This window comes from Balaenoptera acutorostrata, chromosome 14, assembly GCF_949987535.1.
Source record: "Balaenoptera acutorostrata chromosome 14, mBalAcu1.1, whole genome shotgun sequence".
Taxonomy (NCBI): domain Eukaryota; kingdom Metazoa; phylum Chordata; class Mammalia; order Artiodactyla; family Balaenopteridae; genus Balaenoptera; species Balaenoptera acutorostrata.
Window position 1 is genome coordinate 3,764,145 of NC_080077.1, and position 26,529 is coordinate 3,790,673.

The 26,529-nt window shown below is 42.3% G+C and overlaps 1 protein-coding gene across 1 annotated transcript; it reads left to right on the forward strand.

The window, feature by feature from the left end:
- The first annotated feature begins 572 nt into the window (after window positions 1-572).
- On the forward strand, window positions 573-24,256 carry C14H6orf118 (chromosome 14 C6orf118 homolog). Its single transcript, XM_028167467.2, has 10 exons — window positions 573-597; window positions 7,990-8,663; window positions 9,469-9,591; window positions 10,455-10,514; window positions 12,893-13,017; window positions 16,600-16,658; window positions 19,782-19,963; window positions 22,180-22,233; window positions 22,785-22,846; window positions 24,199-24,256. The coding sequence occupies exons 1-10, from the start codon at window positions 573-575 to the stop codon at window positions 24,254-24,256; spliced, it is 1,422 nt and encodes a 473-aa protein (XP_028023268.2).
- Window positions 24,257-26,529: the final 2,273 nt, after the last annotated feature.

The window sequence follows — 26,529 nt, forward strand, 5'->3', positions numbered from 1 at the left end:
CCTCCCTTGACATATGGGGTAGCCTGAGGAAAAAGCACCGACTTTGCAGCCAAACGTGAATTTACATGCTTTTGTTTCCTGCTAACTGATCTCCGGCAGGTTGCTTTACCTCACATGATCTCAATTCCCTACTAGGAACTTCGTGGATAATAACACTAAAATGACTAAATGATCATTTAGAGACTGGCACCTACTATGCACTAGCACTCCAGGTACAGTTGGATGGGTCGTGCACTGTACAATCTGTACATCTCCATAGAAGATGCCCAACGAAAGGCCACTTACCTTTGGCTTCCTGGGCTTTGGAAAGGAATTAAAGAGTGCGAGGGCATTTTGATGTTTTTCAAATCACAAAAAGGGTTTTATTTTAAAAAGGAAAACAGGCAAGCAAACCTAGTACTCCCTGTTCAAGAAGGCCAGAGGCATATGAGGCGGTCAGAGGAGAGATCCCTTGGCAGGGGGCTGTGTACCCTGGTTGCCCGGCAACAGAGGAGCCCTGGGGGAGGGACTTGGAATGTTTGTCTGTCTCCAGGGCAACTCCCAGCCTCAGCAGCTGCAGTGGGGAGGTGGTGATGGCTGAGGATTCGGAGCCTGAATGTAAGTGGGCATTGAGCGTTTTGTGTTTGGTGTTTGATGTTTGATTGCCTAGGAACCCAGCTTCTCTAACCCAGTGTGGAGAATCAAAACCTTTCTTGTGGCTGCAACTCAGCTCCCGATCACCAGGGTTTAGGATTGGATTTGGGGATTGGAAACTTCTCAGAAAACCCAATAATAAAAGGCAGAGAAAGAGGTCGGGTGTGTGTGTGTGTGTGTGTGTGTGTGTGTGTGTGTGTCTTCTGGGAGGAGGGAGGATGGGGGACATTTCTAGATGCTGTTCGTGTGTTCTTTTTTAAAAAACCACATTTCAGGATTTTTTTTAGCACATGGCCCTTCCACAGTCTCGCTAAACAACCACAAACCACAGGAGCTCCACACCGCTGCGTACAAAGTGCTTCCCAATCTCTGATTTAGTTTCATCTCTCTGGAGGCTGGGTTATTGTGATTTTACAAATGGGGGGCAGACTTCGCCCTGGGTCTTCGGACTCTGAAGCCCTTGCTTTCTCATCACACAGCGTGCATGAAAAGGCTGATGATTCAGGTGAATTTGGGACAGAGGGAAAACTTGTTGGATTGAAGCAGTCTGAATTATAAAATATTTTAATGGGATTTTATTACTTCCAAGTGCGTTTGTACTGGCCTCTGTGCATTGGTTAGTGGGCAGGTGAGACCATGGGCTGTGGAAGCAGCTTTCCAGGAGCCGTGCACACCTGATTAACCACCTGTGTCTCAGTGTCCACATCTGCAAAAGGGGGTGGTAAGAGCACCCGTCTCCTGGGGCCGTGGTGAGGACTAAATGAGCTAGTGCATGTACAGTGCTTAGGATACCAAATGTAAGTACTCGTTCCATTTGCTATTACTATTACTGTTTCTTCAACAAGGTAATGAGTCTAGTTCAAGGGTGGCTGGACCATATTTCTTTTTTTAAAATTAATTATTTATTTATTCATATTTTAATTTTTTTAACATCTTTATTGGAGTATAATTGCTTTACAATGGTGTGTTAGTTTCTGCTTTATAACCAAGTGAATCAGTTATACATATACATATATCCCCATATCTCCTCCCTCTTGCATCTCCCTCCCACCCTCCCTATCCCACCCCTCTAGGTGGTTACAAAGCACCGAGCTGATCTCCCTGTGCTATGCGGCTGCTTCCCACTAGCTATCTGTTTTACGTTTGGTAGTGTATATATGTCCATGCCACTCTCTCACTTCGTCCCAGCTTCCCCTTCCTCCTCCCTGTGTCCTCAAGTCCATTCTCTACGTCTGCGTCTTTCTTCCTGTCCTGCCCCTAGGTTCTTCAGAAGTGGGCCATATTTCTGAATGTCCTCAAATGCCTCATGGAGACATTCAACCAGGCCGAGAGCGTCTGTCACGTGCGCACTGGGATTGGTCTCAGGGACATGGCCCAGTCAACGCACTGCGGGAATCGCCCAACTTAACAAATAAAGGCGAACAGCAGCCGGTGTGAGTGCAAAAGCGTCTTGGAAATGTTCGCTGCTTAAAACGTGATTTTGTTAAGTTCTTTGACTATTCTTCTGCATGCAATGACTCGACATACTAATTGTGTTTAAGAAAAACCCTCTTCTTTATAAAGAATATAAATGATCGTGTCAGTCCCCTCCCTGGGCAAGTGTTCTCAGCACTAAGAGTGAGAAGAATTTCTAATTGTGCTACTTTAGCTCTTGTCAAGCTCCTGTCTGCTTCCAGGTGTGTTGCCTCCGTCGTACTGACCGTTCAGACAGTTTTGCACAAAACACCTGTTTCTTTGTGTCCCGTGGGGGTGTCAGTGTTGTTCCCGTGAGGGCTGGGAGGGAAGGAGGTGGGCACCCAGAGTAGAGCTCATGAGGCTGAGACAGAACATCCAAGCCCACTTTGCCGGGACATCCGTGTCAATGTCCCTGACTCTCAGGAACTGCCCTACAGAATTAAATTCATAAAGTAACTTCATTTCACGTGTAAAAAGTACAACTCGGTGGTTGCACATAGAAAAGCATCTCACCTTATTTTTGTATTTCTTAATAAGTACATAATCTGTAAATTAAAAGTAGGAAGAAAAATTAGTTGCCAGGCAAATCCCTACCAGGTAAAGTGGGTAGAAGGCCAGAGTCGGTGTTCGGTGCCAGTGAGGCTGAGATGCCCGCATTCCAGGCGTAGGAAGTGCATGGGGCAGCGGTGGCAATTCTACAGTCGGTCAGCCCTGGAGGTCATCCTTTCTTTAATAGGCAAGTAAAGAAACTGAAGTCGCTCTACTCCATAAGGTTGGGAGGTGTCACTGCTTTCTTCTGTTTGGGGTCCCTGGGGGAGGGAGATGGTGGGCTCTGGGTGGTCACCCGTCACCTCTCCTTGCAATGCCTGCTGTCCTTGAAATGCCACTGCTGTCTAGGGCTTTTGCCGCCCCTTCTGCTGGCCACTAGCTCCCGCCACCCTGTCATCACCGTCCCACCCTTCCTATCACAGATCAACTAAACCTACATTCCACTCACTGCCCCAATGTATTAGTTTTCTGCTGCTCCTAGAACGGATTGCCACAGCTTAAAGCAACACAAATTTATTATCTCCGTTCTGTAGGGCAGAAATCTGGGTGAGCTCAGGTGGCCTCTGTTCAGGGTCTCACTGGGCTGAAATCAAGGTGCAGGCTGGGCTGCCTTCCTTTCTGGAGGCTCCAGGGCACAAACTCCTTCCAGGATCATCAGGTCATTGGCAGAATCCTGTTCCTTGAGGTTGTAGGACTGAAGTCCCATTCCCTTGCCGGCTGTCAGCTGGGTCCACTCCCAGCTCCTAGAGCCCTCCCTCTACTTCCTGCACCTGGACCCTCCACCTCACAGCTCCCAATGGTCCTGAATCCTTCTCAGGCTTAGAATCACAGAACTCTGACCTCCCCTTCTGCCACCTCTCTTTTCTGACTTCAGCCAGGGAAGGTTCTCTGCTTTTAGGGATTTATTAGACTGGACCCAGATAATTCAGAAAAATCTCTTTATTTTAAGGTTATAACTTTAATTAAATCTGCAAAGTCCTTTTGTCAGGAGCATGGCTTAGGAGATGGACATCTTTGAGGCACCATTACTCTGCCTTCCACTCTCAACCAACCTAAGAAAGATAATTGACATAAGATCTCTTTTTCCTTTCTCAGTCAACACTGTAATGTGTGCTTCTCCCACAGCACCTGTATTCTCCCTTATCACAGGTGTTCATATCTTCTTCCTTATCGGACTTTAAGGTTCCTGGTGGGACACTTGCTTTATCCCCTAAGAAAGAGAGCACAGTGTGTGGTACAGAATAAAAATTTAAATTATTATTTAAAATTCTGAAAACATTACTTCTTTTCCACATTTATTCATTAAACTAAACAATTACCCCTCATCTTTTCCCAAAGATGCTAGTGTGAATACAACATAGTTCTTTCCCTTGAGGAAATTTAAGAGTCATAGCAGAAGTGTATGGGTACAGTCCCAATGCCATCTGCCGGGTTCAGGAAAGAAAGATGACAATCTTGAGAGGAGTTTTTAAATATCCTCCAGGGGGATAAAATGGGGCAGAGCAAAATAGCCAGAAGGAGAGGGTTCACATGGATGGAAAGATGCCCCATGTAGGCTCTGTTAGGAGTTGGTAGGGGACCACAGAACACAGGGAGGGACCGGGTTGTCTGAAGCCTGGCACCCCACCTGGCCTGGCCTGTTCTCTGAATTCTTGCTACTAACACATTCCAGGATATTTGCTGACTTCAGGATGGAAGTGGGGGAGACAGAGCACAGAAAACACAGGTGGTGTAGGATGTTCTGGAAAGAGACCAACGAGATTTCCATGTGATGCCAGGGTTCCCAGAGTTTAGATAACACAGGGCAGTGATTTCTAATAATTTTGATGTTAAAGACCTGTTGCTTCTATTCTGAAAAAGGTGAATTACTAAAAAACAACACCCTGTGTTTAAAAATATCAAATGCTAACAATTGTTGAAATATCTGTTAATTCAAATCTAGTCCCCAAAACCTATTACTATATCTGCCTTATCAGTATCTATTCAAAAAGTTGGTTTGCTTTTACTTAAAGCAAATTTATTCCCTGATCATTTTGTAAAGAATCACATTTTCCATGAACCCTTTCAACTTTTTTTCCCTGCATGTCAGCTTGAGATGGCAGGATATGCAAATCACAATGTTTACGATTAGAAAAATCATTAAAATATTCATTGCTGAGATGGGACCCCTGGTACTTATCATAAGATCTTGGCAGAGAGAAACGGAATCTGGATTCTCCAAGTCTAGTGAAACAAGTCTTCCTGCAAACTAAGGAAAACAAATTCTAAGTAGGAAAGTGATTTTACTAATTAATTTGCTGGTGGCTCTAAATCATTTCTGGAAATAGAATAAACAAAGGAAAACACAACAATTAAGTCACCTCCTCCCATTTTCCAAAAAGAGTGGGTCTAATGTGTGTGATGGTGAATTTTATGTGTCAACTTAGGTGGGCTACAGTGCTGGATATTTGGTCAAACATGCTGGATGTTTCTGTTGAGGGTGTTTTGGGATGAGATGAACATTTAAGTAAGGAGCCTTTGAATAAAACGAATTCCCCTCCATAGTGTGGGTGGGCCTCATCTAATCAGTTGAAGATCTTAATAGACCAAAAACTGACCTCCCGCAAGCAAGAGAAAATCCTCCAGCAGAAGGTATTTGGACGTGAACTCTGTCTCTAGCCTGCTAGCTACCCTGCAGATTTTGGACTCTCCAGACTGCATAACTGTGTGAGCCAATTCCTTACAATAAATCTCTGTCTCTATATATTCATCCTACTGGTTCTGTTTCTCTGGAGAAGCCCAACTGATGCAATGTTTTTTTAGTGCTTTCTTTACATGTTGGTGCGTTTGATGAATTATGATTATCTGGCTTGAAAACTTGTTCTATTAATATTTTAACATTTCCTTGATACAAATGAGCTTATTTACAAAACAGAAACAGGCTTGGATTGACATGTACCCACTGCTATATTTACAATGGATAACCAACAAGGACCTACTGTATAGCTCAGGGAACTCGGCTCAATATTATGTAACCTAAATGGGAAAAGAATTTGAAAAAGAATAGATACATGTGTATGTATAACTGAATCCCTTTGCTGTACACCTGAAACTATCACAACATTGTTAATCAACTATATTCCAATATAAAATAAAAGGTTAAAAAAAAAAAAGAAAAAAGGAATTCTGGCTGAAAAAATTTTTTTAACATTTCTTAACTGGTTTCTTTGAAGTACTAAACTACTCAGCAGGGAAATTCTTAAGGATCCCATTGCTACAAGTGTTTGCTCCAGGATCCAACTGCACAGGAGGGAAAGGATGATTCCTTTCCCCCTGGGACAGTGCAAAGGGAGCCTGGGCTCTGGGCTTGGGCAGAGAGCAAGAGCCCAAGCCCAGAGCCCAGGCTTGGCTTGGGGTGGGCAGAGCCCTGGGGTGGCCCGAGTTCCCTGCCCCGTGTATGTGCGCAGCACAGATCCCGGGACTGAACATGAGGCAAGCACCCTGTGTTTGCACCGTGTCCCATGGTACCAGTGACCTCACGGCAGGGAGAGTGCTGGGTGGGCCTGGCCTAATCACATGAGGTCAGTCACAGGGGAGGAGTCAGAGGTCGAGGGCACGGGAAGTATGCAGAGTGCCCTTGCTGGCTCAGGGATGAAGGTGGCCCGTATGGCCAGGAAGGTGGGTGGCCCCAGGAGCCAAGAGTCACCCCCGCCAAAGGCCAACTAGGAGGTGGGGATCTCCGTCCAACACCTGCAAGAAACTGGCTTCTGTCACAACAGGACTGAGCCCAGGATCAGATTTCCCCTCAAAGTCCCCAAGGACCCAGCTGGGCCCACACCCTGATATCCGTGATGTGATCCTGGAGTGGAGAGCTCAGCCCGCAGGCTGAAGTGCCGACCATGGGGTAGTGAGCTAGTCTGGGGGTGTGAAGCTTCTGGATGTAGGGGGGTTCATCACACAGCACGAGACACTGTTACCCCTCCTCATACCCTCTGTGCCCTCATTTCTTCTCTCAGGTGGCAATGGAGACAATGACATGTCCTGATTTATGGTCCTGCTTTCAGACGTGGATTGGCCAGAGGAAGGGGTTTGGTGTGGGTCCCAGAAAGCCCTGCCCTGGCCCCCTTTGCTCGAGCCCTTGTGGAATGAGGGAAGAACCCAACAGTTAGGGTAAAAATGCTGCGTTCAGAAATCAACGCTGTCACTTGTCAGGTGCCGGGACTTGAGTTGATCACAAAACTCCCCTCGGCTTCCCTGTCACCAAAGGGACCTAGTTACAGGTGGGCCTGTCGTGTGGATTGAGGGGTGTGGCAGGTGTGGATGTAGGTGAATCCTGGGCCTCTGAGAGCTCAGGCCAGGCCCTCAAGGGCCCCGACGGGCCTGGTTCACTGCCTTGTTCCCAGGGCCCCTCCCAGCTCGGGTAACAAGGCAGTGATACGACATCTGCTGGCTGATTCCTCCAGGATTCGCTGGGAAGGTCGTGCATCAGGCCTGCCACTCCATGAGCATCTCAGCGACAGCCCAGGAAGAAAGCCCCTCCCCCGTGTCATGTTGGAGTCTGGGCCTACTCCTGTCCTACCAGAAGCGTTGAGAAGGTGTTCCCTGGACTTTGATAAAAATAGGTGGCCTTTATGGAGTGTCTACTGCATCCATGTGCTTTTTTGCCAAAAGCAGTTCTATTTGGTTGGCCGTTGGCCCTTCAGAGCAGGACAGTTCTCCTGATTGTGCAGAGGAAGCAACTGCTTCAGAGAGGTTATGTAAGATCTCTGAGCTCACACAGTTAGGGAACTAATTCAGAAGGCCGGCGTTTCCCAGTGCCCAAACGGACAATGGACTCCTACCTCCAGGACCCTTTGCGGAGGGAGCTGGGGCCCCTGTCAACACAGCCACACGTTTCACTCTGTGGCTCATTATCTTCCTACACGGGGCGGGGGATGTGTGAACGCCTCATCAGCCATGGACCGGTTTGCTCAGGGACTCCTGAGATGTTTAGTTTTAAGGGAGAAAGAAAAACACCTTTATTTATTCCCTAGCATGGCTGTCTTTAAGCGTCATTAAGAATTATGATCACGCCTTTAGATTTTTCTTCTAGAGCTTTTGCTAAGAGAGTAAGAAATTCCCTGTTGGATCAGAATCCCCTTTTCCTTCTTCCTGGCTTTGCGGGTCCCGGGCTTTCTGATGGGAATTGCCCGTCACGTGCCCTGGTTCACCCCTCGTCTGCAGCCAGGCTGGTCTGTACTCTCTCCTCTCTGTACGTGTGGGCTCCTGCTCTGGGAGAGGCATGTGCCGGCGCGGCAAATGCACACAGCCCTCTTACAGCCTCACTGCGGAGCCAGAGTGGTATTTAATACTCTTCTTGCCTTTCCTGACCAGTTTACCTAAGGCGGAAACACTGTGAGACACCACGTATTAAGACTCCGTGCAATCTAAGGACACTTCTGAACAAACTCCAGAAAGACCACAGAGATGATGTCTACACGTACACCTCCGGACACCTGAACCCCAGCAAGCTCTACAGGCCTCTGGAGACAATCCTGTACCACTGGCCCAATGCCAACAGGCCCAAGGAGGCAAACGTCTTTGGAGTAGAAAAGCCATCCGATAAGAAGATTAAAAAGATGAAAGATGCTTTAGCTTATTTTACATTCAACACAGCTGTGGGCCCAAACGATGCCGAGAACACACCACTCTTCAGGTATTTGAACTCTCTGACACAGGGTTCCCACACTTCGGAGAAGGATTTGATTCCAAAGAAGGGTTTGAGAGAGGGAGGTTCTCCTGAACGGCCAAAGAGAGAAGAGCTAAGATGGCCCAAGATGAAGGTTCTGAAGTACAAAGAAGTGAAGTCCAGCCGTGAGTGTGCAACGTGCCCCCCAGGCAGGGACGAGTTCCAGTACCTCAGCTCACACTTGGCTGGCATAACAAAAGCTGACAAGTACAGGAAGTTCTTGAGTTTCCAGAAACAAGTTCTTGCAAAGCAAGATGTCTGGAAGAGTGACTTCACTGGGAGCAAGGTAGCGACATGCCATGAAAAGAAGTTGGAGCAGGTAAGGAGGGCAGTTCTGCGATACTGTCGGTGCCCGTGCCAGTCCTGGGAGTCTAAAGATTGTGGGCGGAGGCTGGCTCTCTGACGCCTCACTTACTTTCCCAGGCAGGATGGAAAAGGGCTGAGAATATCCCACGTGATGTAGATGGTAACAGTTAGGGTGAAATCAAAGAAGGTTAAGTTTGGAAAGTGGTGCCTTGGAGGTGATTTCATAATGGATAGCAACGGATGTTGCAGAGTAGCTATAGTCAAGCAAGTGCCCCTGGGACAGCAGACGCACCTGAGGAAGAGGTTTGCCTGACTCGCTATGGAAGAATGTGAAGAGAGGGCGAGGAGAGAGTTGAGGGTGCAGGTGAAATCCGAGTCGGAGCCAAGCGATCTGTAGAAAGTATTTTGGCATCATCATAGGACATGCTGCCGTGAGCGACCGAGGGCTGAGAGTGGTACTTAGTGATGGGAAGGGTGAGGTTGCAGGGAAGAGTCTACATATGCAATAACCAAACAGCGATGAGATTTTTGGCTGCGAGGACTGATAGAAAGAGATGGACCTTGAGGACACTGTAGAGGCAGAGAGTGAATCCCTGATTCACAGGATGCAAGGGAATAAATATGGAAAAATCAGGCAAACATAGGTTCGCAGCCCCAGGCTGTTTGGCACTCAGCTCTGCTGAGACCCAACGCTGGGGGGCGGGACCTGTGCCCCCTGAGAGAAAGCCCCATGGGGTGTCTGATTCCTCAACCTGAGAAACTAATCAGAAAGGAAAATGAAGTCATCCTGAAACGGGCTGGTTCTCTTTTTCCTCCAGAAGCTCCAGAAAATATGTGTCTGTGACCCTGAAGAGTTCAACAGACTACAGGTCTTTGGAGAAGTCTTTGAAGATATTTGCAATAGTTCTTTGATATTTGGTGATATCTTGAAAGAAATTAAGGTAAGAGAAAGATGCTTTTCCCAGATAACAATTGAGAGCCATGCATGATTTTTTGCACACGTGAGCTCAAGCCTCACAGAAATTCTGCCGAGTATCATGGTGTCCGTTCTACACATGAGGAAAATCGTTCACGGAGACCTGAAGGAATGTGCCTACAGCCACGTGAGTCATAAATGGGCCACGTGAGACAAACACCCAGCTAGCTCACTCCTGAAGCCCATATATTTATACTAAAGCTTCCTAATTGTAGATAAACTCTTATAAACTGCAAATATGTGCCACAGAAACGTCTATGGTTATGCATATATAATTTTATATGACTCTTTAAGGAGTTATAGGTGTGTTGTGATTTCATGGTGAAAGTGACCATCATATCATAGCTGAGTTGGAATTAGGTTGCTTGTGGAGTCTGCTATTGTCCAAGTCCCCAGAACAGGCAAGGCTTAAAAGCAGGGTGTGGTGGTCTGCCCTCCGGAGAACATCTCCATCCCTGGAAGGTCAGTAGGACCCAAATCCATGGAGCGTCCTAGTGGCAGGAGGTCATATGTTGTACGTGTGTCAAGGTATTTTGTGATTCTATCCTGAAGTCATCAATAGTTAATACTCAAATATGCTTTAAAGATGGTGAGATTTTGTACCTTTTAGTGTGTATACTATTTAATATATTGCAGGAGCATTCTTACATTTTTTTAAAATGATCTGAACTGACGTCCTTAGCCTCCATTTTATTTACATATGCAAAGAATATTACATTGTTCTGTAACTCATAACACATTTCCAATGGATCTTTCTTTCTTCTCTCCTTTCTCCCTTGCTTCCTTTCTTCCTTCTTTCTTTTTTCCTCTCTTTCTTTCTTTCTATAGGACGAATATGAACTCTACATGTTATTACTTCTGAAGACCCAGCCCACAGAACAGTATAAGGTAACAATCAATCATGCAAGTCTTAAGTAGAACCTATTTCTTCATATTTCCTGAGCACTGGAAAACTGTCTGAATCAAAGAAATCCCACTCATGCCTCCATAATGTAGAACAGCTGACACTTTTAATAGGAATGGGCTTCATACTCATGAAGGACACTCCAGGTAAAGGCTACAGTGAGGGGTGGGCGGGAGAGGCTCGCACGTTTCTTGTTTTTTGCAGTATCTCTGGCCACCAGTTCTCCGTGATCTCTGCAGGCCTGTCCTTCTGTAACCCAGTCCTCGCGTGTCTGCTTCGCTCAGAATCGGCCCTCTCTCTCTCCTCACTCTCTGCTGGTAGATGAGATCCCTTACACTGATGGCTCCTGGCTTTGTATGCATCACCCCAATCGTTCCTGTGAGTTCCAGATTACAGTGTATCCAGCCGGTGTCCCCCTGGAGGCTGACACTTAGGTGTCTGAGTCGGCAGGTTATAGACCTTAAAATAGGGAGATTATCTTGAATTAACTGGATGGGCCCAATCTAATCACACGAGACCTTAAAAGCAGAGAACTTTCCCTGGCTGAAGTCAGAAGGGAGAGGTGGCAGAAGGGGAAGTCAGAGTTCTGTGATTCTAAGCCTGAGAAGAAGTCAGGACCATTGGGAGCTGTGAGGTGGAGGGTCCAGACGCAGGAACTAGAGAGAGGCCCCTAGGAGCTGAGAGTGGACCCTGCTGACAGCCGTCAAGGGAATGGGACTTCAGTCCTACAACCTCGAGGAACCGGATTCTGCCAATGACCTGAATGATCATGGAAGGGGTTTGTGCTCTGGAGCTCCAGAAAGGAAGGCAGTGCAGCCTGCACCTTGATTTCAGCCCAGTGAGACCCTGAGCAGAGTCCAAAAGCCACTCAGATTTCTGCCCTACAGAACAGAGATAATAAATTTGTGTTATGACACTAAGTTTGTGGTAATTTGTTATGACAGCAAAATAAAAGTAAGAAAATGTCCCACAAACATCTCCAGTTTCCAACACTGTTGTTAAGCTGCTCTTTATTGAACATTTGCTGCCATAGTTCGTGTGTGGTCCTTGTCTCCTGATGCCTCACCAGCTCCTTCCAAACTGCACATTCTGCATTTTCCCAACGAGGTGAAATAGTGCCCACCTGGAAGCTGGGTGCCCTCTTGGCAAATAAGGTTTGTGCAGATGTAATCAAGCTCAGATGCGGTCGTTAAGGTGGGTCCTAATCCAATGACTGGTTTTCTTAGAGGAAGAGGGAAGTTTGGACACAGACACAGCACGGAAGCAGAGATGGGACTCTCTGGGGTCCCAAACCCTGGAGTAGCTATAGATGTAAATGGTTTGGGACTATAGAGGGTGCTACGTTAGTAATTACTGGAAAGCATGTACAGTTGTTACCCTCAGGGGAGAGCGAGAAGCCCACATAAACTGTGGCTACCTCCTCTCACTGTGCCGACTTCCAGGGGTTCCCTCCAGGCTTAAGCCACACCTGTGGATGCTTAGTAAGGAAGATGGGCTACAGGAATGACGTTATCACTTACAAAACTAAGAGAATGTAGCAGTGTAGTTAGGATGACTTCTGACATTTTCCATAAAGTTTGAAAATCCTATCTTATAAATGGGGAAGAAGGATGTCTTACTTTGTCTAGGAAAAAAAAAAAAAATCACAGCCTGACAAGGAAGTCCGTTCTAACTTAGCTCTTAATTGAAAATCACATGTGTGCATGGTGTTCTTTGTCTTGAGCTTTTCGTGCTTCAGAAAAAAGCTTTTGTTTGGCAGGAATAAGCCATGGCTCCAGCTGGGTGTCTACCCTGTTCTTTACTTTTTGAGGTTAAGTCATAAAGGAACATATATGCCCATATCCCAATCAAACACCAGAATGAAAAAATCCCCAGGCCATCAGGGCACTAGATCCTTCTTTCTGCTTCTGGAAACTTGGCAGCCCATCACTTAAGAAGGCAGAGACCTTTGTTTCACCACATTTGAGAAGCATCACTTTATATCCATATATAGCCATCGAGTTAATATCGTTTCTCACTAATTAGGAAGAAATAATTGTGGTGCTGATAATAATGCGCTCGAAGCACTTTATTCGGCACTTTCCTTCCCCCACACAAACCAACAGTGAAACCCCACCACTCTAAATGTCTTAGGAAAATAAGAGCTTAACATTAAAAAATATATACCTTACCCAGATCTTCACGTGGCTATTTATCCCTCCTCTGATATTCCTCCCTCCCTTCCGTCCTCCCTATTTACCTATTTTGACTAGAATTTGTATTTTGGCTCAGGACATCTTGAATACACTGTATTAACAGAAAAAGGAAAATCCTCACCCTTGCTTTGTGTTTGTCTCACCTGTTACAGCCTCATTCTGCCCAGACTTTGCTGACTCACATCCAGGGGCTGGAGACGGGGAGGGTGAGGACCGCAGATGTCAACCAGGCCAGGGAGGCGCTGAGGACACTCGTGATGGCCATCAAAGCAGCCCTGGACCGTAATGACAAGTGAGGGTTGATCTATGCTGGGATTACACTTATTTTACAATGTCTTAAAACCATGTGACAAGCATATTTTACACTTTTTCCTGCCTTGTTGGGTGTGGCGCCCTGCCTTTATCAACACCAAGCTGGTCGCTGGGTCTCTTGCACAATCCGTCACACATGTGACGAGGATGTTCTACTAAATCTGGTGTTTCTACGAGGGGAGTTTGGGGAGGTTTCCGAAGGAATCTCAGGTCCTCTTCGGTTGTCCCCTGAGGATTTATTGTTGGCTGAGTATGCTGCAAAGTCAAGATAGCTTTTAAGAATGCCCTAGTTATTTTTATTTTTATTTTTTAATTAATTAATTTATTTATTTTATGGCTGTGTTGGGTCTTCGTTTCTGTGCGAGGGCTTTCTCTAGTTGTGGCAAGTGGGGGCCACTCTTCATCGCGGTGTGCAGGCCTCTCACTGTCACGGCCTCTCTTGTTGCGGAGCACAGGCTCCAGACGCGCAGGCTCAATAGTTGTGGCTCACGGGCCTAGTTGCTCCGCAGCATGTGGGATCCTCCCAGACCAGGGCTCGAACCCGTGTGCCCTGCATTGGCAGGCAGATTCTCAACGACTGCACCACCAGAGAAGCCCCCCTAGTTATTTTTTTAACTTAGAAAATCTTTTAACCTCTGTGATTAGTCTTTCAGGGTGAAACCACAATCTGATAGGGTATAATTTTTTTAAAGAATTAAAAAAAAGATGAAAGTAAATCTGACACACTCAAAATATGCTCAAGCAAACAACACAAGAAACAAAAACCAAAAATCAAAACTCTGCCTTCAGTGTAACTAAAAGACAGAAAGTGTCCTAAATTCAAAATACCTGAAAATAGAAAATAAACATTCTGTGCCAGTGAAACATTATCTACTCTCTTTCTGTAAAACTTGGTGAGAGGAAGGTCAGTCTGGGTCAGAGAGAAGAATGGAATTAGTAGAAATCCTAAAATTGTCTTAAAAGCACTGTGTGAGAGGGAGTGAACCACCCAAAGTGAGAATACTGCACAGGTTACTGGGGGGTCCACCAGAGCACTGACACAAAAGAAGGGGACATAAAAGTGAGTGTGGAAGCAAGGAAACAATTCTGAGATGATGATATGGGTGAGAAGAGGGTGAAAAGGAAGTGATCAGCATACTTGGAAGAGAAAAATTAGCAAGGGAGAGAAATTTAGAACCCCTTAAGAGAAGAAAATCAAAGGGCACACAACCCCTCCCACTACTGTTTTTCCATCTCTTCAAAAAAAAAAAAACATAAAAAGGAAACAAAACAAAACAAAATAAAACCCAAACAACGAAAACAAAAGTATAATTTGCTCTGACAGAGAAGTGTCTTCTTGAATTAAGAATCTCACAAACTAGGAGCCCTAACCATAAAAATGCAGAGTCTGTGTCCACACAGCTGACTCTAAAAAGAAAACAGAAAATAAGGACCCATATAATTTAGCTGATGAAAATCCCTAACATCTGGCAACAATAACAAACAGCTGGAGAAGAAATCTGTGCCACAGCCCTGCAAACTAAACCAAATATTCTCAAAAGAGCATTTCAGGGTATAGAAACAACCTTGAGTCATAAATTTAAAACCTAAGCACAGAAATCAACAGCAGCAAAAGAGGAGGCCATGAAACAAGATTTGACAGCTGAGGAAAGATAGTGAAAAAGTCAAAATTATATTATAGATCAAGAGTAAACTAGGACATGTCCAGGGAGGAATAGTTTTGAATGAAAATGTAACAAGGGGCATTAGAAAAAAGCAAGAAACAATCAAGAGAATTAAAACGTGATAAATAAAGAAAACGAGTCAGAGAAAAAGTGGTTGAAATAAAAGACAGGCAAAGAAGATCCAACTTATATGTAATGGAAGTCCCCAGGAAGAAAAACAAAACAGTGAAATAGAAACATAAGTAACATTTAGAACTGTAACACATTGAAAGTTTTTTTTTTTTTTAATTTATTTTTGGCTGCATCGTGTCTTCGTTGCTGTGTGCAGGCTTTCTCTATTTGTGGTGAGTGGGGGCTACTCTTTGTTGCAGTGCATGCGCTTCTCATTGCAGTGGTTTCTCTTGTTGTGGAGCATGGGGTCTAGGCACGCGGGTTTCAGTAGTTGTGGCATGCAGGCTCAGTAGTTGCAGCACGTGGGCCCTAGAGCACATGGGCTCAGTAGTTGTGTCGCATGGGCTCTAGAGCGCAGGCTCAGTAGTTGTGGTGCATGAGCTTAGTTGCTCTGCAGCATGTGGGATCTTCCCGGACCAGGGATCGAACCTGTGTCCCCTGCATTGGCAGGCAGATTCTTAAACAGTGCATCACCAGGGAAGTCTCATATAACACAACACATCAAAAGTTTGTGGAGACTAAACCCTCTGAAATACATATTGAAAAGGTTTTCAGCGTTATTATTAACCCACTTAACCTTAATTTCTTAAACTTGGAGTCATAATACTTTTCTATTTCTTTTAGTCTGTCATAAAATGAGTTAATGTGTACGAAAATCTTAAACCATTAAGCCCCTTGTAGGCAAGGCAGTGTTAAGTCATTTGTGGTGCTGATGTTTTTAACCAAATCACAGGGTTTCCCTCAGTATATGCAAGACTTATTTGATTCCTTTTTCTCTCTAAATCTATTAGAGATAGTCAGTGTAGTTTATTTTGAACGAGGAAGAAGATACAAAGAGATAACACAGGTTTTATTTCCTCCTTTTAAAATTTCTTGTGTTTTATTTTTAGTTTAAATATAGTGGAATTTGTAAATTGTATCTATGGGATGCAATCATAATTAACAGGGAAAATGCAACATGTATTCCAATATCGGTAGGATTTTTCCATTATTGGCCTCATTATTTCATTATTGGCTTCAGAGTGTAAAATACTAGTTTCTTTGCCTCCTTGCTTCTTAAAAATCCAAGTCACAAAGTAATATCAATAAATGCTGTAAGACCAGCTCCTTTACCAGTGGCTTAGGCAATCTTGGTAAGAAAGTATCCTTTTGTTTATTGAACTTGACTGATCCAGGCTCTCATACATCTTCAAATCACCTTTTTTTTTTTTTTTTTAGAAGCAGGGTTCATATCCTGCTTTCTTTTTTTTTTTTTTTTTTTTAATTTTATAGCTACTTTATTTATTTATTTATTTATTTATTTTTGGCTGTGTTGGGTCTTCGGTTCGTGCGAGGGCTTTCTCTGGTTACGGCAAGTGGGGGCCACTCTTCATCGCGGTGCGGGGACCGCTCTTCATCGCGGTGCGCGGGCCTTTCACTATCGCGGCCCCTCCCGTTGCGGGGCACAGGCTCCAGACGCGCAGGCTCAGTAGCTGTGGCTCACGGGCCCAGCTGCTCCGTGGCATGTGGGATCTTCCCAGACCAGGGCTCGAACCCGTGTCCCCTGCATTAGCAGGCAGATTCTCAACCACTGCGCCATCAGGGAAGCCCCAAATCACCTTTTTTGTTAGAAACTAAGAAGATCTGTTCTTATTTCTCAATTGTAGGACTGTAGTATAAAATAGACAAAAGGAAAAAGGTACAAACAGGGTTCTAACACATCACTATGTTTTATCACCAAACCGTAGACTCAGAAGTGAATTGGAGCTGGAACGCACGTTGCTGCAATCCACTAAGAAGAGATCAGGTGAGTGACATGTGATTGATCTTCTGACGTGACTTTTGCTGTGACCTTCGGGTGAGGAATCTTCACACCTGGTCCACTGTTCATGGCCTCTTCTGTTAGTTGTTTGAAAGCGTTTTTCAGAGAGGTTATTACATTTTATTCCTTTTTCTCCCCATCAAGTTCTTTAGAAATTCAGTAAGTTTTCATTTTATCTGAAGTGGTTTAAATGAAATACTTTAAAGACACAAGGAAGCAGTTGATTTCTTTAAGAGATTCTGTCAGGGCCAAGATCTTTATCCCAGTTTCTGCTGCTTTGGGCACTTTTGGTTATTGAGTTTCTGTGTAACAGGAGACGACTTGTATGCATTTCATTTTCCTCCAGGATCTTTGTGGGTTTTAGTGGAACACTGAATGAATTCAGGACCTTATGTAGCAAGAATTAAGTCAAGCTTTGACCAAGATATTTGGAATAGATTCTAAGAAAATTGACCAAATGGTATAAATATGAGAGTCAGCTCCCCCGAGGAAGTGCTGAAGGACTAAACACTGTTGATTTTAGAGAAAGTGTCTTGAAATATATAATAGATTGTGTGTGTGGGGGGTGACAGTGAACACTTCAGCGCAACCAAGTGAGATGGAAATAGAAGAAGCGGGGTCGTGGCCTGTGGTTTCCAGGGTAACAGCAAGGAAGACAGCCCAGCCTGGTTTTCACAACCTTTACATCTTTATTCCTGCATCAGAGGAGGCAGCTTTTCCAGGCAACAATGAGTTTCTGCCCAGGTCTGGGATGCCCTCTCTTGCAGACAGTCCTCAACCTGCCCGTCTCAGCGACCCACTCACATGGCTGTTATCTGAACTGGTTTCATCTCAGCTGCTGCCTGGTCATTGGGGGCAGTGACAGTGCTTCCCTCAGTCGTTAGGAGGGTTCAGCGTGATGACCCGTGTGCGGCAGGACCACAGGGCCTAGCACAGCCGAGTTGCTCTGCCTGTCGGCTTGTATCGTTATTACATGTCGGCAGGAGCACACAGTTCGCGGGAAATTAGTTACATTTTGTGAACATTTATGCAGTAACAATATTAAAAGTTATCTCAAAATCAGATACGCAACTTAGAGTTTGATTAAATAACCAAAATAAGTCCAATTAAGTATGCTGCTCATTAATCTTTACTGTTTACACTTATGATTCACTCAAATGTCATTTTTCCTCCAGGCTTTTTCCACACTAACTCACCCTGGAATCACTTTTCTCCTCTCAGCATCTTTGAGGTTGTTCTCACAAGTCTCACCGGTTTTGAGAAGAAATCTGGTGTCCTGTATTCTTCCTCCTTTATTCGTTTTCTAAAGTTTTCTCATTCGCAAGCCTTCTCCACCCATACACATTTTCTGTGGAATTGCCCCCATTTTGATACCACAGTCTTCCTCTTTAGGTAAAAAAGAGGAACAGTTGGGTCACACTCCTTTTGGCTTCTTTGCTGACAGTTAATTGTTTCAGGTGAAACCCTCAGGTTAGATCAAGGTGGGGATCAAAGACTTTATTTTGTAGCATTTCTCAGAGTTCGTGTAGAAGCTTAATGACTGTTTCTGCTCTGTTAGCTCATCATGTATCAAAACTTACCTTCCCACTTTTCCCTTCTTCCAAATTTGGCAAGTTTGAGTGACGGCAATGACTTGGGTCCTGCTCACCTATGTATAAGTAGGTATGATCACTCTTTCTGCCTTTTTTCCTGTCAAAAAGGAGTAGTTGTTCTTTCTCAAAAAATTAAACCCCCCCACTCATCAGAATCTAGCTGTGCTGCTTGAAAGCAAAGCAGCCTTAGCAGTGAGTTATTCTCTGTCTCCACTGCCTCTCTGTACTCCTTAAATACTGATATTTATTGGAGCCCAGCATGTTTTTGGTTCAATCCACGTGTCTTTGATTCTAAATCTCTTCGCTGCTAAAATACATTTTTAGGCTTAAGATCTGTATGTGCCACTGCCTACTGGACATGGCTCATGAGTGTCAACTCAACAAGTCCAAGGTTGGGTTCGCTCTCTCTCTCTGAATTTACATGTCCTTGGAAATTTCCATGAATGGCATCTCCAAACGCATGGCGCTCAAGTCAGAACACCACTGGCAGGCGTCTTCACTCTCCTCCCTGTAACCATGTCAGCAGGGCTTGTAGTAAGTGGCCGTGGCCAAGTTGGGTTCAAACCCAGCTCTTTCTTACCTCTCTGCTGCACTGAGCTCATTATTCCCTTCCCACCACATCTGTTCTTAGCTATGGCCATGCTGAAACCTAGGGGTTATTTTGATATCTACTCCTCTACATCCAGATCATGGCAGCTACCATGATCTATTCTATTCTAGTTCTATTTCCTAAATCGTTCCTCTCCACTTCTCTTTATACCCCAGGTTCTACTGTGATCTGATAGTTTGAATGACTGCAGTAGCTTCCTAACTGGCCATCCAGATTGGAGTCTTGCCTTTCTCACTTTTGATACCGTAGACAGAGTGACCATGGTTGATAGTGTTTCTTCCCAGCCTAAAAGCCTTCAAGTCAGCTTTGACTGATTTCTTCACGTAGGCTAGAAGACCTTTGCAGATCTGCCCCCTGTTCCTTTCTAGTGTCATTTCTTCCTGTCTCTCACCGGTCCCTCAGTGCCCCCATCCTACTGTGTAACTTTCCTTTTACTGAATGTGCCAAATTCTGCTCTTCTGCCTCCTGCCCACACCCTCACGCTTGTCTGACTCCTGTTCCTCCTCCTGGTCTCAACTTAGTCCCACGTCTCTGGCAAAGTCATCCATCCATGCATCTTCCCCACGCTGTGTTAAGCACTCAATAAATACTCATCAATTATATAAATGAATTAAAGGAGGAATCCCCCCATTCTTGGATCAGATAATTTTTTCCTTTTATCTCCATTGCTATGCCTTTACTGTTTATATTTTTAATAGGAAAAGATTCACAATATAGAAAGATACCAAGGCAATGAAATACATATACTTAACTTGGATCAGATAATTTTTATTGATGTGCTTGAAGTTTGAGTTACATTATAGTTTATAACTATATACAACATACATAATATTCTTAATACATAATGTTATTAATAAGGACTAAGGTATTAAACGTAGAATACTTTGCTTTTAAAAAATATTCCAGAATCACCTGAGAAAAATGTAATGAAGGAGGAGCGCCTTACTCTTATTGAGAAGGTTGAAAAAAAGAGGTGTGAAGTGCTTAATAAATGGGATGAAATTCAAGCTCTTGAAAGAGAAATTAAAACAACCTTGGTTCATACTGGAATTTTGCATATCACCGAGAATAAGATTAAAAGCTTAGAGGTATGCAAATTGTTTATTTGAATGTTTACATTGTTCTTTTGCTGGAAGACCTTGGCAAACACGTGAAGCATTTTGATTTTGCAATAGGGAAAAAAAATAACATAACATTTGGCCCAAATATATTTTCAATTCAAAACATTTATAGCAAATGATTAGAAGAATTAAGAGATAGAGCTAAAACAACAAAAATGAAGGTGATAAAAATTCTGTAGAGCTCTGTTAAGGGTCAAATTGGATCTCTTTCAGGTCAGTTGACATCTCTTAAAACTTAACAGTTTTGTATAGAAAATGGTTATCATAAAAATTACTCCCATCATTCAGTGTCTAATATATACTATGTAGTTTAATCTGAAGCCCAGAGAGGCTAAGTGACCTGCTCAACTTGACACAGAATACAGGTGGCAAAGCTGGGATTCAGTTTAATTCTTTTGGGCCCCAAAGTTCTTATATTTACTATTGAGCCACATAGACTCCATACAAGTTGTACAATTATGCTGGAAGATAGGATTAGTTACTGCCATTGAGGGTCTACTATATTAGACTTTATCAATTGTTGCTAACCATTTCTTTGATAAACAATAAAATATAAATTATGATCTATGTTTTGAAATGCTATGATGCCCAAATTTTTAATGTTATGATCTAATTTTTATTTGTGCAGAATCTGACTCAATACAACTTCTACTTAAAGAATTTAAAAGTGATATTTGAATATTCTTTTTCTCCTGGTTATAGAGTTACATATATTTTCCCAGTACTACCTTTTTTTTTTTAAGTCAAATTATAAAGTGTATAGGAAGGTAGTGGTGGTCTAAACTTGTTTTGATTTCTCTCTCTCTATTTTAAAATAATCTGTTCAGATTTCCTTCTGTATTTTCATTTAGAGTCTGCCCCTTCCTTTTTAAACTAAAACTGTCTTCAGAAGAAACACTAATTTATAGTTGAATTTTTAAACAGTGAAAACAAGTTGTAGCTTTATGTATTGTGAGCATGTTATAATGCAAAATCATGTAAACTTTTCTTTCATAATTAAGACCTCTTTTAAATGGATTGAACCTAGGAAATAGAAGACTCCCTACAATGATTCCATATCAGTAATTTATAATACTTTAAATATTTATTATTTATATTTGGTTCCTTAATTCAAATACTGGAGGGTACAATAGAATTGCATTTATTATCCTATTATGTAACTGATATCTGGATCTGGATTCAAAATGTTATTTCTAACCAGAAGACAAAATAACTAAATATATCACGGATTTATGATGCACAGATATTTCTGTAAACAATACAAAAATACTATTTCATTTAATTCCCAACAACCCTAAGAGATAGATGCTGTTATTAACCCTCTTTTTCAGATAGGGAAACCAAGACACAGGTATACTAAGTAACTTGATTAAGCTCACAGCATCAAGTAGTAGAATTAGGATTTAAAGTCAGCCCAACTTCTTAATTATACATTATCCAGCCTCATGATGCAATTACGAATCCTTTTCAATATGGTGGATATCTGGAAGAGCAGATATCCTCTCTTCATCATTATTTTGTTCACAATTATCTTGGATATTGTCATTTACAGTATTAACTAATTTTTCAGTTTCAGTAATAATACTCTTGGTATTTTTATTGTGTTTCTAATGAATTAGAAATTCATTTGGGAAGAAGTGACAGCTTTACAATATGAGCACTCTATCTAGGCTCATTTTGTATTTGTTTATTTTAATGCATTGGTCTTAAATATTTTTTGTTACTTTTGTTCTTGTGACTTTTCAGTATCTGTTACTATTGTGAATGGCAACTCAAAATTTTTTTCTTAACATTACAGTTTATAATCAGTTATCACTGATATTATATGACTTACTGATGTTTGTATTTTTATATTGTACCTGGCTATCTTAAAAATTCCATTATCAGCTCTGAAAAATGAGAAACTCTTCTACTCTGGAACTTCCCTAAGCTTCTCCAGTTTTTTGCAACATCAGCTACCACCTTCTCTAGTTTTTTACCCAGAGGGCCAGGATCTTTCTGTCTCAATAAATGTCCTTCAAGTCATGCTTTGTTTTTTCATTGTTTTTAAGTGGTGCGCTGTTGAATACTTTTGAAATTAGCATAACAGCATTCACATAATACTTTTTGTTCCATAAGTGGGGAAAAATATTTAACAAATATTCTTAACCAAGTATCTTTCTTTTCAAACCATTTTCCTTCAGACTGAAACTATAAAGTTGGAAACAGCAAATAAAATTTTAAAGAAGAAAATACAAGTAAGTTTGTGTGAATCTATGTTTTTCAATAAAAATATTTCCCCTAGTGGCTTCTCGTACTATGTCATAAACCAAATATGAAAGTATATGCATAATCTTTCTAAATGATAACGTTCTCTCATGCCAGGAGTATCTCACTATGCAGACATTAGCTTAAAACTGGATAGGTGTAAGCTAATGTATTAATGAAAAGAAGAGCATTCTTTTTTTAATAGTTGAATGTGTCAATCAGAATTGACCATTTCTCTAACCCTTCTGCACATAAAAATTAATTGTAATAAGTTTATTTGGTGACAAGGAATGTAATGTAATGAAATGGCTCCCTTAATGACTTTCCAGGATAGCCCTCCAAAGTGCACGGTAACAATTTGTTTTTTCATAGATGGTAGTGCTGCCTTGATTACATATGTATTATATACAGTATGAAGTAGTATGCTATGCCTGATTCTAGAAGTGGTAACGCATTTGGACATAATCGACAACACTACCGACATTACCAATGAGCAGTATCATGCATTACACATGACCAAATGATTTCTGATTCTTGGTAGTTTATTGAAAACCACGTGAAGCAGATCATGGGGAAGAGCAAGCTGAGTGAGGGGGAGAAACAGTGAGTATCGATGCCCTGGTAAAGGAACTGTCATAATAATCTGATGTTGAAACTATCAAGACCGTCCATTTACAACTAGACTACACTGGACAGTACATTTGAAGTGTTTGTTTGCATTCCTGAGTGTTAACTTCACACATGCATGCCACACATCCTTTCCAGTGTTTAAGAATGCTTAGTCCAAGATTTCAAGCTCCACTGTATATATTATTCAGCAATCTAGAAATAAATTCTTTGGAAAAAGCTGGAGTTGAGGGTGAATCCTCATGGGCAGGGATCAGGAAGGTGGGGAGGTGTGTGGCTCTGAGTGGCTTTCTTTTCTCAAATTATATGGCTTTTAGTGATACTAAATCTTTGAAACAACCTATACATGTATGATTCTGAAAATTTTAATTTAAAAATAAAATGCTGATTTGTATTATCTGTTACATACGTTTAGATTTTATAGAGTTAATTTTCTTTTGAGTTGGTAACATATTTTAAATCTCAGGATTTGGAAAGGCTGGGAAAACTATTGATGGTTTAAATATGGAAAGAGCTTATTGTATCAACAAGTAAAAAGACGTTTAGTTGTTGGTGGCGTAGGTTCAATGAAATCATCAAGGAACCAGGGTTCTTCTCTCTTCCTTCCCTGCTTTCCTTGAGGATGGTTTTCCTCCTCAGGGCCTCAGCATGGCTGTGTTCAGACACTGGGTCCATGTCCCATGTGGGAAGAAAGGGGAAAGTGCAGGACAGGTGGCAAAGAGCTTCTCATTATGAGCTTATTCTGTTGTATTTGGGAAGGAAAGCCCTTCCCAGGGACTTCCACTGTATCTCACTGTCCAGCACCACATCCCAAGGCCACCCTTAGCTGCAAAGGAGTCAGAAAATAGAACCATTCCACTTGCCAGTTTACATGGTAGAGAGAGGAGAAAAGGTGTTAGGATGGGTGTTGACTGAGCCACACAGGTAGATCCAGGTTCTGTGAGGCCTTGTATTATCCTCAAAGGAAAAGAATATAGAAGTACAAATACAAAAGAGCGAAGATTCATTCCATAGTCTTGGCAGTGAGAATGAACTGACCTGATGTTTAAACATCATTATCGTCAAGGTAAATCTACCTCTGCTGCCACACCCTACTTAGCCTGGAAAATCTTGCAGGGGACTGTGCCCATATGTAGAGAGAGAAACTTTGCTCCATTCAAGGCCAAAAGTCTACTACAAATATCCTTTGAAAGAAAGTGGAGGGTTGCAAAGTCTTACTCTAAGTTTTTGAGTAAATGTGTCCTAAATAGATGTTTATTTTGAAATTTTCTTTTATGCTTAATGTACTTTTTTCTAACCCATTGTACTCATTTGTTTTGTATTTTAAGGAACCTTTGGGAATTTATTAAAGAATTTGTAAAATTAAAACAGACAGATAATTCTTAAGTGACTGGAAGAATGACCTAGGAAAACTCACAGCCACCATCTACATAGCGTGGATGTTTGCAGAGGTATAGATTAACGAAGATACATTTCATTTTGTCAGTTTTAATCTCCAATAAAATTAATGTGGTATATGTATCCTACTCAGGATATTGAAATAAGTACATGTATTCATGTGATTAGTTTTACTTTGTATACATATTCATAAAAATAGTAGTTCTTAGAGTATTTTCTGCTTCCATTCAATAACTTTCTCCAGGAGGAAAAACTTTCAATTATTTGATAGGAATAGGAAATTCAGCACTGCTGCAATACAGATTAAACTTATTTCTTATTTGCCAATGCAAGTTTATGTATAAGCATTTAAAAAATGTAGTAGTTGTTGAATAAATATCCATTTAATTAAATGATACAGTGCCCTACCGCCGTTACAAAACTAGCATGGTGCTTTGCACTGCACATGTCTTAGCTGATTGTGATCTTCATGACAACCTTTGTATCCACACTTTGCCTATAACATGGCTTGAACACTCAGAGTAAATGCAAGTCCAGTTACTTTGGACAACCATATATAGGGCTGCAGTGAAGATCAAATGTCAGTAGTAGGTATAAACGTGAGGGTTTTAGCCCTAACTTGGAACAGTAGGGTTTGAGGTTAGAGAGAGAGAAAGAGATAAGCAAGGTTTATTTTCTATGGACCAGAAGGTGTGTTCATCACAGGTCTCCTTAAGATGTTCAGCTCTTCCTAGGGCATGATCCACTCTGGTTTCAGAGACACACGGGTGGCAACTGAAACAGAAACATTTTACCACGTATAAAAATAAATTCGACTTTATTAATGTTTGTTGAGTTCTCTATGTTCAAGTTGCTTTCTATGGGTTATTTATGTTCTTTGGAATCTTATTGAGTAGGCACCTTATATCCCATTACACAGGGGAGAGAATGAAAATGTAAAATGGTGAGTTGATTTGCTTAAAGTTCACTTAAATAATAGAACTGGGATCCAAACCCAGATGTGGCTTGCTCAGTTCCTAAACTCTTATCACTGCAACGTGTCATGTCATTTTGACCCATCACCAGTCAAGATACAGGGAAATGAATTTCTGCAATGCCAAAGAGCGACATAAAGACCACTAGAACTAACAACAGACCAACAAAGCTGCATTTATTTGCTTGTCAAGAAAGGGAGAGCTATTCACTCAAGAGACGGGGTCAGGGAGGATCTACTTTGGAGGCAGAGAAGCTGGATGCAGAGACAAAGGGATGTGTTATTCCATGGTATGAGGGCTTCTGGCTTTAGGGACCAAATGGATTTGTGGGGGAGGAGTGGAGGGGCAGGAAAATCCTTCTTTCAATTGGCCATTATTCTGGCTAATGCCACAAAAACACTGTTTTTGAAGAGATATGAGATAAACTATAATAAATCTTTGTCAAGATCAAAGTCTTGTAGCAGTCACTTTGGTATGTATATCCTTGGGACTGGTTAACTTTTCTTTAAAAAAAGTCATCCTACTATTCATTCATTTATTCAAACAACATTCATTGCTTGTCATCCTTTTGTTCATTCATTTATTCAAGCAACATTCATTACATCAACATTCAGGTACATTTCAAACAATATGTTAGTTGCTGGAAGTATGGGAAAGAAGACACAGTCCCAATCCTTAGGGAGTTTACCATTTGCTGCACAGATTTCTGAACAGAATAACAACAACAAAAAAGAAAGTCTGCTAAACCTAAGTGCACACAAGGACACGGATAAGCTAAGTCTTACCGACTGCTGAAGTGAGTGTAAATTGATACGAACAGGTTAGAATGTAATTAGGCCACAAGTTGTGCTGGTCACCGAATATCTGTGTTCCTAATGTGTCCCAACCCACTTGCAGGAAGACCAGGTAACATGTTTGTGTCAACGTGGGAGGGTTGTGATAACATATTACAAGAAAGGCGAGCACCGGAAAGATCAACTTATTTGTAAAAAGAAACAAAAAGGAATAATACAAAGGAGTCAGCAATTTGGACTTCTCACTATGAAAAAAAAATGATTGCTTTGAGTCCAGAGATGTAAGAGATGAGATTATAAAAACTCTGTAACTTGATTGACCGTGTGAAAATAAAGAGTAAATTACAGGTGTGGCCTTCCCACCAAAGCCCCATCGCCTCCAGGAAGCTGTCCTTGAATTGAGGATTAGAGCTGGGCAGTGGGAATGAGAAAGCAAAGAAGAAGATCTGAGAGCCTCTCTAAGCAAACAGTGGGCACCTGGAAGTGACTGGAA

Bases quoted from the DNA above. Each gene is read 5' to 3' on its own strand.
- C14H6orf118 (XM_028167467.2), top strand. From the start codon at position 573: ATGGCTGAGGATTCGGAGCCTGAAT. The intron at 22,234-22,784 runs GTAAGTTTGTGT...GATTCTTGGTAG, and splicing joins TTTTAAAGAAGAAAATACAA to TTTATTGAAAACCACGTGAA. The intron at 22,847-24,198 runs GTGAGTATCGAT...TTGTATTTTAAG, and splicing joins CTGAGTGAGGGGGAGAAACA to GAACCTTTGGGAATTTATTA.